The 15,894-nt window shown below is 38.1% G+C and overlaps 1 protein-coding gene across 2 annotated transcripts in view; it reads right to left on the bottom strand.

Moving 5' to 3' along the window:
- Positions 1 to 242: 242 nt before the first annotated feature.
- LOC106880034 (uncharacterized) overlaps positions 243 to 15,894 on the bottom strand; it is a 38,831-nt gene continuing 23,179 nt past the window's right edge. The window contains exons 2-10 of one of the 2 annotated variants that reach the window (XM_089341437.1): positions 13,963 to 14,138; positions 12,249 to 12,341; positions 9,734 to 9,837; positions 7,703 to 7,753; positions 6,753 to 6,869; positions 5,217 to 5,379; positions 3,988 to 4,061; positions 3,533 to 3,644; positions 243 to 3,304 (exon numbers count right to left, since the gene is read on the bottom strand). In XM_089341437.1, the coding sequence (XP_089197563.1) occupies positions 2,266 to 3,304; positions 3,533 to 3,644; positions 3,988 to 4,061; positions 5,217 to 5,379; positions 6,753 to 6,869; positions 7,703 to 7,753; positions 9,734 to 9,837; positions 12,249 to 12,341; positions 13,963 to 14,090 (1,881 nt within the window). In that variant the 5' untranslated portion in view covers positions 14,091 to 14,138 and the 3' untranslated portion in view covers positions 243 to 2,265. The remainder of the gene's footprint in view (positions 3,305 to 3,532; positions 3,645 to 3,987; positions 4,062 to 5,216; positions 5,380 to 6,752; positions 6,870 to 7,702; positions 7,754 to 9,733; positions 9,838 to 12,248; positions 12,342 to 13,962; positions 14,139 to 15,894) is intronic. The other variant, XM_089341438.1, reaches the window with a different exon arrangement.

Raw genomic sequence — 15,894 nt, 5'->3', positions numbered from 1 at the left:
GTCCATCTATCTATCTGTCTGTCTGTCTGTCTATCTACTAGTGTGTATGTGCAAGAGAGCAGAAGGAACTCTGAACGAACTGACTCAAGGAATCAATGGCTTGGCCACAACAAAAGGCAGGGCTAACAATGGCTTGAAGTGGAATGCGTAGGTCCGGTTGGTTAGAGCTGACCAAGGGCTAAACAACAACAAGAACAACTCATGACAGTTTGATAGAAAAATAAAAAAACAATCGTTCACAATTGATGGTTAATGAAGGTGATTTTAATTTGGTCTATATACAAATTAAATGAGATATTAGATATAGAGAAGAGAGTTTCAGGATAACAATGAGGATGATGATGATGATGATGATGATGATTATTGTTTCATATATACATCATGTTTTCATGCGTGCACATACACTCACTCGTGCGGAAATGTTGTATGGATTTAATGAGAATGAGACGAGGGTTTGAAACAGACTTCAGCATGAATTTCTGTATCCACAGTTTTTTTTGTTTTTTTTTGCTTTTGTCAGCTGATTGTTCGACAGAATGTACATACATTTATACACATACATTTATGAACACACACACACACACACGCACACGTACATTATTATTAAAAACAATTTGATTCGGCCCCATTTCAGTTTCGTAGGTTTCTTACAGAAACCAAACACGTCAGTCACAGTTTATATATATATATATATATATATATATATGTGTGTGTGTATGTATATATATATATGTGTGTGTGTATGTATATATATATATATACATACATATGTATACATATATGTGTATACATATATGTATATACATACATATGTATACATATATATATATATATAAAAGTTCAAGATTCAAGTGAATCAGATATATGTTATTTTAAAGATGTTGAATTCATGTGTATTCACCTGAAGAAAACATTTTATTTTTCGCATGATGTAATAACTTGCTTCATCAATAAAAAAAAAGATATTTGAAACAACTGTAGCGAATGAACCAATTTCGATCTGTTGTATGTATAATTTGGTAGGCGGAAGTTACTGCCGTGTGTGTATATGTCTGTGTATGTGCTTGTGCCTCTCTCCCAAAGAGAGAGAGAGGGATATATATATATATATGTATATATATATATATATATATATGTGTATATATATGTGTATATATATGTATATATATGTATATATATATATATATATATATATGTATATATATGTATATATATATATATGTATATATATATATATATGTATGTATATATATTTATGTATATATAATTAATAATAATAATAATACAAATATATATATGAATATATATATATTCTTTAATTCTTAAACAAGTTTCAGTCATTTGACTGCAGCCATGCTGGAGCACCGCCTTTGGTCGAAAAAATCGACCTCAGGACTTATTCTTTGTAAGACAAGTACTTATTCTATCGGTCTCTCCCCCTATATATATATATATATATATATATATATATATATATATATATATATATATATATATATAGGTAGATGCATACATAATATAATAATATACAAGTGTTTCACATATATGTAAAAGATTATGTTAAACTTTGATTGAAGAATTGTTTCACATAGAACTGCATGTCATGTAAATTCATAAGAAACGATGGCAGTTATTTAAAAAGGAGGGGGCGATGTAGTGGCTTGCATTCAGGCTACAAGAATGTGCCAGTACACTCACACTTTCTTATGAAATGATATAAGTACATACATATAGGTATATATATATATATATATATATCTATATCTATATCCAGGGCCAGCTGAAGGTTCCGGCGTCTCTGGCAGCCGCCCGGGGCGCTTCGTGTTAGTGGGCGTGACAAAGACAATGAAATTTCCACGACCGTCAGCTTGTACACATCGAAGTTCAGCTTACCCGGGGCACCAGCAACTCTAGCGCTGACCCTTTGTGTGTGTGTGTGTGCGCGTAATGTACATGTAATATATATATAATGTATGTATATGTATAAATGTGAATATATTTATGACTGTACATATATATATGTATATGCATATATATATATGTATATGTATGTGTGCGTATATATTAGTTAAGGCATAGGTTTAAAATGAATTTAAGGTTTTAGCTTGCATGTCTATATACACACATATATACACATGCATGCTCCTCTGAATCTTATTATATATCTTGATACATACACACACACACACACCCACAAATATACACACAAACATATCTATATATTTCCACACACTCACACGCACCATCTTTTCATCCATCTCCCTCTCAAACATGGACCTCATTCTTTGTGTTGTCGATGTCTTGGTATAAAGTCTGATCGTCACAACAATTGTCTGCTACATTGCTATAGATTATGCCATCGTTTTGCCACTGTTGCAGCGACGACGACGACGATAACGATGGTGATGGTGATGACGAAAGCGACGAAGCGTTCGTCTTTGCAATGTCAGTGCTGTGCCCAGCTTCCTCGCCATCGAACATGGCGTTTTGGTAGACATGCGACTGGACGACGGCAGCGCGCCGTTGTTTTCTTGGTTGTCGTGTGTCATTGCACTTGATGCAGTCTCTGTGTGATGGGCTGTTGTTGTTGTTGCTGCAATTGCTGTTATTGTTGTTGCTATTGTTATTGTTACTGTTACTATATGGAACACTGTAAATGATGTCATTTTCGTCCTCCTGCTCGTCTTCCTCTTCTTTACTGTTCAGATAGATATAGATTCCACTGTCGCAGGTTTTGCTGCGACTCCCTTCAATGCTATCATTATCCCCATTATTGTTTTTGCGGTCGTCACCACCACTACCACCACCAACAGCATTGTCGTTACGATCGTCGGACGATTTCTGGTTGTTAAATCTAGAATGAGATTTTGGTACGTTGTAAGTATCCTCGGTTTTCGTCTTTGCAAGGTCTGTTAGTTCCATATGTTCGCCTTTAGCATTATCACTTCTTCCACTGCCGTCCTTACCACGACCACTTCTACCGTTGCCGTTAACATCCGTCTTGTTATCTTGCTTGATGTCTTCGTACGTTGCATAGTGCAATGGCTGCGAAGTATTGTTGGTACCGGTCTTAATTTCTGAGTATATATCATCGCTGTCGTTGTTAGCTGAGGTTGCTTCAGAACTTTCCGGCCTCTCGTTGACGTAAATATCTGAAGAACTACCACAAATCTGCGCAGGCTCCTCTCTTATCCTGCAGGTTTTCGCATTTCCTGGCTTAAATTTTGGATCAGGGAGCACATAAAGAGTGTCTACTCGGGACCTGCCGCCGCAGTTTCCTTCGTCGAGGTCATCAAATCTGTAGCTAAAAATAAAAAAGAAAACAAAGCAAAATTAAAAAAAACATAGGGCTTATTTATTTAACGATGGTTAAAGACTGTTTTATTGATGTTGTTATTGTTGTTGTTTGGGTTGATGCAGTGAAGTAGTAAAAGGATGGTGTTGCTTAGCCCCTTGTGGGCAATAAAGAAATAAGATGTATGCATGTATCTGGATGTATGGGTAGGAAGCTAGACAGACAGATGCTACATACCGAGAACCCCGTGTGGAGAGCATCCTGTTGACGTTGGGTGTGTCTGAGGTGAAACCATTGTTCATACTGACATAGTAATTCTCATCCGGTGCCGCCACGTTACAGCTTAAACCTTAATGTAAAAGAGAGATGAGGCATGATTGTACTGACAAAGGAGGTAGATAGACAGGGAGACTGACAGACTGATAGATAGATAGAGACAGACAGGTAAATAGATAGACAGACAGACAGATAGATAGATAGATAAATAGATAGACAGACAGACAGATAGATAGATAGATAAATAGATAGATAGAGACAGATAGATAAATAGACAGACAGACAGATACATACGTATATATATATATATATATATATATATATATATATATATATATATATATATATATATATGTATATTTATTTATTTATTTATTTATATTGGCAACCTCAGAGAGAGAGAGAGAGAGATATACCTTCAGGTAATTCCCAGCAGTTGTTCCGTGAGTTTGGTGGAAGAGCGAGGACTTCTCTGTCACATGGGATTTCACTGTAAAAACCAAACACAAAGAAAGATGAATCAGTTATCTTCTGCGATTCGACAGAAATGGAGACGAGAGAGAGAGAGTGACAGTGAGAGAAAGAGAGAGAAACAGTTTATAATAGAACTTTACTGACACTTTTTTCTTTGTTCGATTCTAAAGCATTTAAATGTATAAAATGCAGTTTATCCACAAACTTGGTCCTTTCAGTAAGATTATGTATACGTACATACATACATACATGTATATCTGTGTGTGTGTATGCCGACACACATATATGTGCGTGTATACGTACGTATGTATGTATGTATAATAGTTTAAGGGAGATAACTCCAGCGTTACACTGGAATCAGTAGTAATCGTAGTTGTCTATCTTGGTAGAAAGCACCATATGGAATATGGAATTGTTGCGTTTACTGTTTTAGAGGTTGTTTAATCTCAGGTGAGTATGGACCCAGGTGACCTGTAATCAATGACATTTAAGCTGTTTATCCCCTTTCTTCTTTTTTTTTTGTTTTTACGAACATCGTCTCACTCCTGGCACCTTGATATATATATATATATATATATATATATATATATATCATCGTTTAACGTCCACTTTCCATGCTAGCATGGGTTGGACGATTTGACTGAGGACTGGTGAACCAGATGGCTACACCAGCCTCCAATCTGATTTGGCAGTTTCTACAGCTGGATGCCCTATATATATATATATATATATATATATATATATATACACACACAAATAGGCAGGCATGGATGTGTGGTAAAAATCTTGCTTCTCACATGGTCCCAGGTCAAGTCCCACTGCGTAGCACCTTGGGCAAGTGTCTTCTACTATTGCCTCGGAGACCCCCAAAGCCTTGTGAGGGGATTTGGTAGACGGAACTGAAAGAAGCCCGTCGTATATACATACATACACATATATATATGTGTGTGTGTGTGTATGTGTTTGTCCCCCCCCCCCCCCCAACATTGCTTGACAACCGATGTTGGTGTGTTTACGTCCCCGTAAGTTAACGGTTCGGCAAAAAGAAACCGATAGAATAAGTACTAGGCTTACAAAGAATAAGTGCTGGGGTTCGATTTGTTCGACTAAACAGGCGGTGCTCCAGCATGGCCGCAGTCAAATGACTGAAACAAGTTAAAGAGTAATGTACCTTGTAGAGTTCGTTGCCTTCTTTCTGCGCCGACATGCAACAATAGTTGCAGCTAAGAGACACGCTGCAACAGCTGCACTGACCACCACCGCGATTTTGGTGGCCGTACTGCTTCCAGAAGTGATGGACACTTCTCCGTAACGAGGAAAGCTACTGGTGTTGGCTGCAAGAAACGCAAGGAAAAAAAAGAAAAGTCAAAAAGAAATAAATAAATAAAACGTGAGATGTGATAGAAGGTTGTTGTTGTTGTTGGTGGTGGTGGTGATGATGGCGATGGTGGTGGTGGTGGTGGTGGTGGTTGTGGTCAAGTAAGGGTGTTGTTACATAAAGTGTGGTAGGCAGGTGGTTGGTCGATATCGGCTTTAGATAGTGGCGGTGGAGGTGGTGGAGGTAGAAAAACAGTGTACAGAAAGAGAGAGAGAGAGAGAGAGAGAGAGAAAGGGAGAAAGGGAGTAGAGAGAGAGAGAGAGAGGATGGAGAAAGAGGAGAGAGAAAGAAAGAAGTTAAAGGAGAGAAAGGGAAGAAACGATTTTAATATATGTATGTGTATATATAATAATAGGAAAGTATAAACATTATATATATATATATATATATATATATATATATATATATATATCGTGGCACTCCGTCAGTTGCGACGACGAGGGCTCCAGTTGACCCGATCAACGGAACAGCCTGCTCGTGAAATTAACGTGCAAGTGGCTGAGCACTCCACAGACACGTGTACCCTTAACGTAGTTCTCGGGGGGATTCAGCGTGACACAGAGTGTGCGACAAGGCTGGCCCCCTTTGAAATACAGGTACAACAGAAAGAGGAAGTAAGACTGAGAGAAAGTTGTGGTGAAAGAGTACAGCAGGGTTCGCCACCACCCCTTGCTGGAGCCTAGTGGAACTTTTCGCGTTTTCGCGGTCTGGGAATCGAAACCGCAATCCTACGACCGCGAGTCCGCTGCCCTAACCACTGGGCCATTGCGCCTCCACATACATACATACATGCATACATACATACATACATACATACATATATGCATACGTACATACATACATACATACATACGTACATACACACACATATATTATTAAAAAGGGGGAGAGAGAGAATGAAAGAGTGAGATGAATATACAAAGAAAGAAGAATTTGAGAGAGAGAGAGAGAGAGAGAGAGAGAGAGAGAGAGAGAGAGAGAGAAAAGAAGAGGAGAAAGAAGAAGAGAAGAGATTCCTAATATATGTTAGCTCAACCCTGACCAGAATCTATAAAATCGAGATTACGAGGAAACGCTGTATGGTCGTTCGACCTGCTAGAAATTGCAGCCCCGAATCCCTCCAAACCAAAAATCTTACTCCCTAAAATATGTTTCTTAGCAAAATGTAATCAAAGACGTAGAATAACAGGAAATGGTCACGGCTGGATTGCCTTTGATTGTCGGTGTACTCGGCCTGCTCTAAACTGATCTTGGAGAGGGACTAAACAAATACAGCAACAAGAAGAACATGATCCAAAATAGCAACAGGAAGAATGTAATGACACTCACTATACGTTGTGGTGACAGTTTGGTTCCACAGAGAGGATTTGGTGGTGCCACTATAGGCAGCGTCTGTGAAAAGTGGACCTCCATCGATCCTTATCCTGCCTGAAGTGTGAATTTCAACTGGAGAATTTAACAGAGACATGCAGACATTCGCGTTAGTACAATCGGCAGCTGTTCAACGTTGGTGATGGCTGTTTTATGGAACGGTGTGAGTGCGTGTGTGTGTGTGTGTGTGTGTGTGTGTATGCAAGTCCCTCATATGCGTATCAGCTTTGAGTACGTTTGTGTATGGACTCCTGTGTGTGTGTGTATGTAACCTTGTGTAGCTATGTGTGAGCTTGTACGCTGTGTATATGTGCGTGCGACTGTGTGTATGCGAGCGTGTGTATGTCTGTGTATACGTTTGTCTGTGTATATGCATATACGCAAATGAGTATGTAACATATGAATGTTTGTTCACGATATTCACGAGTGTCATTATTATTATTATTATAATTATTATAATTATTATAATTATTATTATTATTGTGAATTACCAGAATTGTTTTGAGCGTCAGACAAAATGCCTTGTGGTATTTTCGATTTTTAACGTTGTCGAGTTCTAATCCCTCTTTCAACTTTTCTAGGGTCGATAAATAAAATTCCAATCAACTACTGAGATCGATATAATCAATTGATTCTTTCCCTTCAATATTCTTTTCTACTCTAGGCACAAGGCCCGAAATCTTTTGGGGGAGGGGGCCAGTCGATTAGATCGACCCTAGTACGCAACTGGTCCTTAATTTATCAACTCCGAAAGGATGAAAGGCAAATAAGTACCAGACAAAGTGTAATAGATGAAAAGCCCCTTAAAGGAGATGCCTCGGTTGGTCGCAGTCTAAAAGGCTAAAAGTGAAACTATTTAAAATAAAGGGAGAGAAGATTTTGTTGAATAGGAAAGAAAAGGAACTCACAGAAAGTCTTTGTAGTTGGCATGGTAGTTGTGCTGGGAGCTGGTGTTGTAACTGAAAATAGAAAGATAAGGAGGGAAATAGAATATTTTGAGAGAGAGAATATTAAAGTTAGTTACTCCTATCTAGACAACTGTGCTCCTAATATTGCATTTTATTACAGAAAAAAGCTTATATGTATGTAGACTAGGGGTTCTCAACCATTATTTGATTACAATTTTATTTTGGTGGACCCCATTCGGTGTTTAAAAATAGTTTTATAGAAACTTCTTTGAAAACTCCTATTTTGTTTTTCGCACATTCACTTGTGTAGGTTGAACTATGTAAAATGTTAGAGAAAGGACCCTAGCTGTTTCTTGCAATACATACCAATACACACATCTAAAGCAAATATTTTTCCAGGGGCCCTTAAAATACTATTGTGGATCCCCAGTTTACTATATTGTTGCACGGACCCATAAAATCTTATATGGAGCCTCAGGGGCTATATGGATACCGATTGAGAACCACTGATGTAGACCCTATTTCAGGAACCCATCTGTTAATTCCAAATTGCAATCCGCCTGTCTACTGAGGAGATTCCGTTTCTTTTAAGCACTGGTTTACTGCAGAAGCCTCTCTAAACTTGATTGTCATGGGTAGATTCACTTAGCTTACATTCTTCTCGTTCAGGGACAGAGAAAACTCTGTCTCCCTGTCCCCTCCAGATAGAGGCTTCGGGACTGGGTGAAATGACTTGCCAAACAACCTGGATAATTCTAAGCTATTAGATAATTCTAAGCTATTAGTTACTCTTTTACTTGTTTCAGTCATTTGATTGTGGCCATGTTGGAGCACCGCCTTTTAACATTGTTTTATAATTTTTACTTAAATTTTACTGGAATTTCAAATGAAACACAGAAAACTATTATCTTTTATCTATTGCATAAGAGTTGACCTCCAATCAGCTGTCCTTCAACGTATCTGACAATCGGCCAACTCCTGGTCCCACCGTATGACCAAAGCATACCATCCAATGACAGTCGACTTTCTTTAGATTTTCTAGCTGCTTCGCCACTTAACACCCTGGCGTCAGACGAATCAGACATGTTTTTTATGTTTCTCACAATGCATGTCTATATCATAAACTGTTAATTCAAATGATTACCCTCACATATATGTATTCTCTTTCTTTCTTTCTTTCTTTCTTTCTTTCTTTCTTTCTTTCTTTCTTTCTTTCTTTCTTTCTTTCTTTCTTTCTTTCTCTCTCCCTCCCTCCCCCTCTCTCTGAAATATTGTTGTATTTTCTCTTAACATGCAGAGAATGAGGTAGGTGGTGTGAAAGGTTTGAGTTACTTAGAAAGAGAGAGAGAGAGGGGGAGAGAGAAGAGAGAGAGGGAGGAGAGAGAGAAGAGAGAGAGAGAGAGAGATGATTAATATGATTAATGGTAGAAGATAAGACTGACAGTGTAGTGTGAGTCAACCAATAGTTTTGCTTTTTGGAAAAAGCCATGCACAAACGATAAATTACTTTTCCATGCTAGCATGGGTTGGACGATTTGACTAAGGACTGGCAAGCCAGAAGGCTGCACCAAGCCCCAATCTGATCTGGCAGAGTTTCTACAGCTGGATGCCCTTCCTAACGACAACCACTCCGAGAGTGTAGTGGGTGCTTTTACGTGCCACCGGTACGAGGGCCAGTCACACGGTACTGGCAACGGCCACGCTCAAAAAGGTGTTTTTACGTACCATATATATATATATATTATATATATATATATTATATATATATATAGTTGAAATTTACAGAAAAACAAAAGTCGAAGACAGGTGTATGAACAAGCTGGTATGTATTTGTTTGACGCTCTTGTGTGCGTGTGTGTGTGTGTCTTTGTGCTTTGTTTGTCCGCTCGACAACCGGTGCTGGTTCGTTTATGTCCTTGTAATTTAGCGATACGGCAAAAGAGACCGGTAGAAAAACAAGAGCAACAGTAATAAGCAAAGACAAGAAAGAAAAGAGAAGAGAAGGCAAAATGAAAGCTCTTAAATAATTACTTGAAATACAGAGGTTGTCCTTCTTCGTGAATCCTTTACAACAGTGGGCCTTCATTCTGTAAACGACCTTCGTTTTCCTTTCTAGCCGAGAAAGTCGTTGTAAGCTGAAAAGATTAGATTTTTAGAATTAAAAAAAAATTCAATGACGACGTAGCAAAGTCGTTAAGAGGTACGTTTCGCGACCACCGTACAGCACTTCGGGCAACAAATGTCCTCTTTGTCCGTCCAAAGCCTTGTCAGTGAATTTAGGAAACAGTATATATATATATATATCTATATATATAAAAATGAGAATGTGTGTCTGTCTGTCTGTCTGTCTGTCTGTGTGAATCCCTAAAACTCAATTTCATTCAAATTTTACACATGCCTTACTTAGGGTTCCAGTTGTGTTTTAGTCAAAAAAAATTATTAACTTCTTGCAGAGTTCGAGTACACGGCAACATAATATCTCCTCCACTATTTAAGTATTACGTGTCAAAAGTGAAACAAAAACACTCATGTCAAATACTTTCACTTTAAAAATGAAACTATTCCACTAACTGAAACAATCACATTTCGATACTGTAGTGACAGATACTTTCACAGAGAGAGAAAGAAAGAGACAGAAAGAGAGAGAGAGAGAGATGTATATGTATACATATACATGTATATGTACACCATTTCGATACTGTAATGACAGATACTTTCAGAGAGAGAGAGAGAGAGATGTATATGTATACATATACATGTATATGTACACCATTTCGATACTGTAATGACAGATACTTTCAGAAAGAGAGAGAGAGAAAGAGAGAGAGAGAGAGAAAGAGAGAGAGAGAGAGAGAGATGTATATGTATACATATAGATGTACACGTATATGTATACATATATATAGATCTATACATACATGTATATGTATACATATGTGTAGATGTATATATAGATATATATAGATGTACATGTAATATGTACACATATATACATATATACATGCATACAGATATCTATACATATATACACCCATCACACACACATACACATGCACACAAACACACACATTAGTCATTTGTTTTCTTATCCAAAACTACGTCAAAAGTACTGAATGGATCTTTATGAAATTTGGAAATTATATTCTTTGCATAACGGCCATAACTCCCATGAAAATTCATATATTTTTGATGTTGATGAAATTTTAACCCGAACATAACAGATGAGCATTGTTTAGAAAATGATGTCACACGTTATCGAGGCTACCATTCTTTCTGGATGTGCAAAAGGGGATGACGTCTTTATTCCAAGAATTCCTCTTACTCCATCAGGAGCAGACATTCCTTTTACATTCAGAAGACTACAATTCCCCCTTCGTGTAACTTTTGCCATGTCCATAAACAAATCTCAGGGTCAAACACTGTCTGTAGCTGGTCTTCTCTTGGAAGAGCCCTGCTTCTCACATGGACAACTGTATGTTGGCTGCTCAAGAGTGGGCAGCAACAAAAAACCTATTTGTATATGCTCCACAAGGGAAAACAAGGAACATAGTTTACAATGAGGTGTTATAATCACAACAGCAAGAAAGTATGTACATGATCACCTTCTTTTACGAAACTTCATTGACGTTCATATATTTATATTGATATAAAGATGATGCGTAGTCTAGACAGCGTTTTTAGATTTCATTATTCTCTTTAACCCGGGCAACGCCGGGTATTTCTGCTAGTATATATATATATATATATATATATATTTTAAATTCAAATTACGACAAACGTAAATAAACAAACGAAGTTTGCTTTTAGAGGCGTTGAGATGTCTTAGAAAGTTAAAGAAGTGATTTAAAATTCTTAATCGCATGATAACGCTAATAATATAGCTTGAACAGGATAAACTACCCCTATTTTGCAGAAAAAAAGTCTAGGTGGTTAGCTGTGGACTCGAACTCACATCCCCGTGATTACGCATCACGATGCTCGACCGATTGAGCTAAACTCTCCCACTACAAATTCCTCTGCAAATTTAAGATAGGAATTTGCAGGGGGGGGGGGGGGGGGTTAGCTCAATCGGTCGAGCATCGTGATGCGTAATCACGGGGATGTGAGTTCGAGTCCACAGCTAACCACCTAGACTTTTTTCTGCAAAATAGGGGTAGTTTATCCTGTTCAAGCTATATTATTAGCAATATATATATATATATATATATATATATATATATATATATATATATATATATATATATATATATATATATATATATATATATATATATATATATATACGAGGTGGGATGCTGAAAAGTTCCTGGCTTTGGATAAAAGAAAATACAGGAGGATCAGCTAATTACGATTTTATTCAACATATCCCCCTCTCAGATTCACACACTTATTGCAGCAGTCCTTCAGTTTTTCTAAGCCCTGTAAAAGAACTCAGAAAGTTTGGACTCCAAATAGGCCTTTTCGCGATACCCCAGCATGGCCGCAGCAGTCCAACAACGGAAAGAAGTAAAGGATAGAAGCTATAGAAACTAGGTACGTTCCTTACCTGTATACGGTTTTACAAAACACAATCAATTTACATTTTCGTGTGTGGACAATTCTGGTGTGATATACACGCTCCAAATATGTAACAGTGTGTCTAGAGAAAAGGAAAAGAGAAAATAAATAAATTAATAAATGATTAAATAAATAAATATAAAGAAAATAAATAGAGAAGAGGCCAAGTGCTAAGAAGTGGTAAAATCAAAATAAGCAACAGGATATCAAGTAGTAATCCAGTACGACCGTTTCAAGCTACTCCATTTAATTGAACAATGCAATCATTACATCAATTTAAATGCAGTGCCATCTTCAGCTGCACAAATAAATAAATGGAATTTTTAACAAGTAGAACACATTAATATAATTTTTCTTAAATATTTTTAACAGAGCAAGAAGATGGAAGAAATTCATGTTGTCGCTATTGTAGCTAAGAATAGACTACAACTTCTAAGAATCGCATGGAGTTGCTTGAAACGGTCGTACTGCATTACTACTTGATATCCTGTTGCTTATTTCGATTATATATATATATATATATATATATATATATATATATATATATATATATATATATATATATATATATATATATATATATCTTTCTATCTATCTATCTATCTATCTGTCTATCTATCTATCTATCTTTCTATCTATTTATCTATCTGTCTTCCTCCATCTTTCTATCTATACCTCTGTCCTGGCCTCTACTTCACTGCTATACCCTTCTGTCCCTTCCTCCTTGTTCCACTTCCTCCCTCCACCATCCTCTCTGCTCTCGTGTGACCTGTGGTCAACTTTCTTTTCACTCCAGCTGCTGTGAAGGCAAGACGAACTATTAGCGTTCTACCTCAGATTTGCGTTTGGCCGTACGGCTTTTGAATGTTGTTTTCACTGTCCATTTTTTTCTGTCTTGGTTTGTGTTTGCCACCTTGGAATCCTCTGTGTAGTGGGTTGATCCACTACTCAGGAAGAGACTATTCTAGAGTACGTTCTGTCTTGTCTTCGAAACGTCTAGATAGAATAGAGACAGCTGATGAAGGGATATTCCAAGTGGCTTTCCGTTTTCCTATGTGTTCGTTCCGTTGTCTGTAGTTTATTGTTCTAACGTCCTGTACCCTGATATGCATGTATATACACATGTAGATGTAAGTATGTACATATATGTGTGTATACATGTATATATATTCTTTGTATTATTATTATATATATATATATATATACATACATATATATATATATATATATATATATACGACGGGCTCCTTTCAGTTTCCGTCAACCAAATCCACTCACAAGGCTTTGGTCGCCACGAGGCTATAGTAGAGGACTCTCGTCTAAGGTGGTCTGAACCCGGAACCATGCGCCTAAGTTTAAAAAATCCTCTTATATTTTTATAATGAAATATTAGGAATTGTATAATAAAAAGATTCTTAAAATATTTTGTGTATTGTAAAAGCACGACTAATTAATTGCAGAGCTTTATATGGATCCCAAAGAGCCATATGGACCCTAATTGAGAACCATTGCACTAGACTAAAAATTCTTCAGGGCGGTGCCCCAGTTTGTCCATAGTCTAATGACTGAAACAAGTAAAAGATAAAAGATACCATTCCAAACCAGTCTGGTACGAAACGTCGACACTACAGAGGAATTAGGATTAGGAATACGATTAGGGTTAGGTTTAGGGTCATAGACGTTTTTGAGAGGATGGTACTTACGATATTGTCGAAACACAAACGTTCCGAAGGGGACCAAGCTCGTTGTCCGTGTTGTTTACAACGCTTGACGTTGACGAAGCTAAAATGCACAACCATGGGAAGACACCGATCCAGAGTTCAATATTCATGGCGACAGCTTCCCTTTTTTTCTGTCTTCTGCCAACAATAATTTAGCACTGAAAATAGTAATAATAACAATAATAATAATAATAATAATAATAATAATAATAATATATAATAATAATAATAATTGTTTCTTTATTGGTCACAAGGGCCGAACACAAAGCAAATAGGGATGCCATCATCATCGTCGTCGTCATCACCATCATCATCATCGTCGTCGTCGCCATCATCATCATCATCATCGCCATCATCATCTATTAGTCACCAGCTGTTAAAATGTGTGTGTGTGTGTGTGTGTGTGTGAGCGTCGAACTAACCAAATGGAATTAATAACACCCCACCAACTTTCACCAACCGGCCATCTACGTCAGCAAAAATCTCCCCTCCCACTCCTCACACCCCGCTTCATGCTTCAAACTGTGACAGCGAAGAGAGGGGCAGAGAAGGATGTGAGAGGGTAGAGTGGTGATGGTGGGAGGCAACGTGCTATGTTAACCACCCCCTACTTCTCACACTCACGTTAGTGATCTTTCTTCCTTTCTTTCTTTCTTCCTTTCTTTTTCCCCAGTCTGTGACATTATTCGGCGAACTAAGAAACCACCCACCCCCATCATCCCACCTTGTCGCCACCGCCGCCGCCGCCACCACCACCACCACCACGTGACCCGAACCACAGAAGGGGGCCTCTAAGTGGTCGCTCGAGTTCCCCATACAAGAAACAACAACCAAAATCTCCCTCAGATCTCATCTCGCATAGAGACTTGGTAAAGAAAAGAAAAAGAAGGGAAAAAGAAACATCAGATAATCAATAATCAGGTGGGGGTGGGGGTGGGTTTCTCTTACTTGAATACCGGCCAACAAGACGAGACGGTCACGGCTGGAATGTCATGGATCACACGGTCTGTTGGTTCAGAGCTGGGTTGGAGCTAAGCAGCCGTACCACCGCTACCACGACGACAAGGTCTACTACTACTACTACTACTACTACTACTACTACTACTACTACTATTATTATACGACGATGCTATACGACGATGACGATGATGACAACGAGGGCGACCACTACAAAAAAACTCCTGAAATATTTCTTATTCTGATGAATGTGTGACTTAACATTAAGGTCAACTGACAGCTTCTAAAGCAGTCAAGGACAAACTGCGGCCCGCGGGTATTTTAGAATGAAACACTTTACCAAAAACAGCTTTGAATTTTTCTTTTTTTTTTCTGTAGTACGGCCCGCCTGATGATGAATCATGCCTCATGCGGCCCGCTTCTCGATAAAGGTTATCCATGTGTGCATGCAAGAAATAGCCGGCGAATCTCCCTCAAAATAACATCCCTATTATCTTGGGGGAAATGGCAGGACACATTGGATAATTAAATGTTAGGCATGCTACTAATAAATTCACCGATTCCTTGCCCTGCCTCTCCATTATGTTGTGGTATGGCTTTGGTAATGTGGAGTAATGTCGTTACATCACATTAACACACCACCACCACCACCACCACCAAAGTACAGTTGCTGGATATCTCTCGTTGTGAGATTTACAAATAGTAATTTTCTGAGGTTAACTTTGTTATTCATCCTTTCGGGGTCGTCAATAGAAAGATTCTCGGCGGACAAAATGGAAAAAGCGTTGCTCCGCAGGATGGCGAGCGAGACTCACTGGAACAGATACTCCGACTCACGAAGCTCGTACTTGCAGATAGCCATCTCTGCCTCCGTAGCAGTGAGCATGGATGTAGTCCGGGGGCTAAGATCGCCAGATGTCTCCACTGTCACAGCCTCGACAACGAAACCTTTCAGAG

Source organism: Octopus bimaculoides, chromosome 24 (genome assembly GCF_046866305.1).
Source record: "Octopus bimaculoides isolate indiv1 chromosome 24, ASM4686630v1, whole genome shotgun sequence".
In the NCBI taxonomy this organism is placed as follows: Eukaryota; Metazoa; Mollusca; class Cephalopoda; order Octopoda; family Octopodidae; genus Octopus; species Octopus bimaculoides.
The sequence above is the reverse complement of the archived record's forward strand: the minus strand, read 5'-3'. Positions and strand labels throughout refer to the sequence as shown.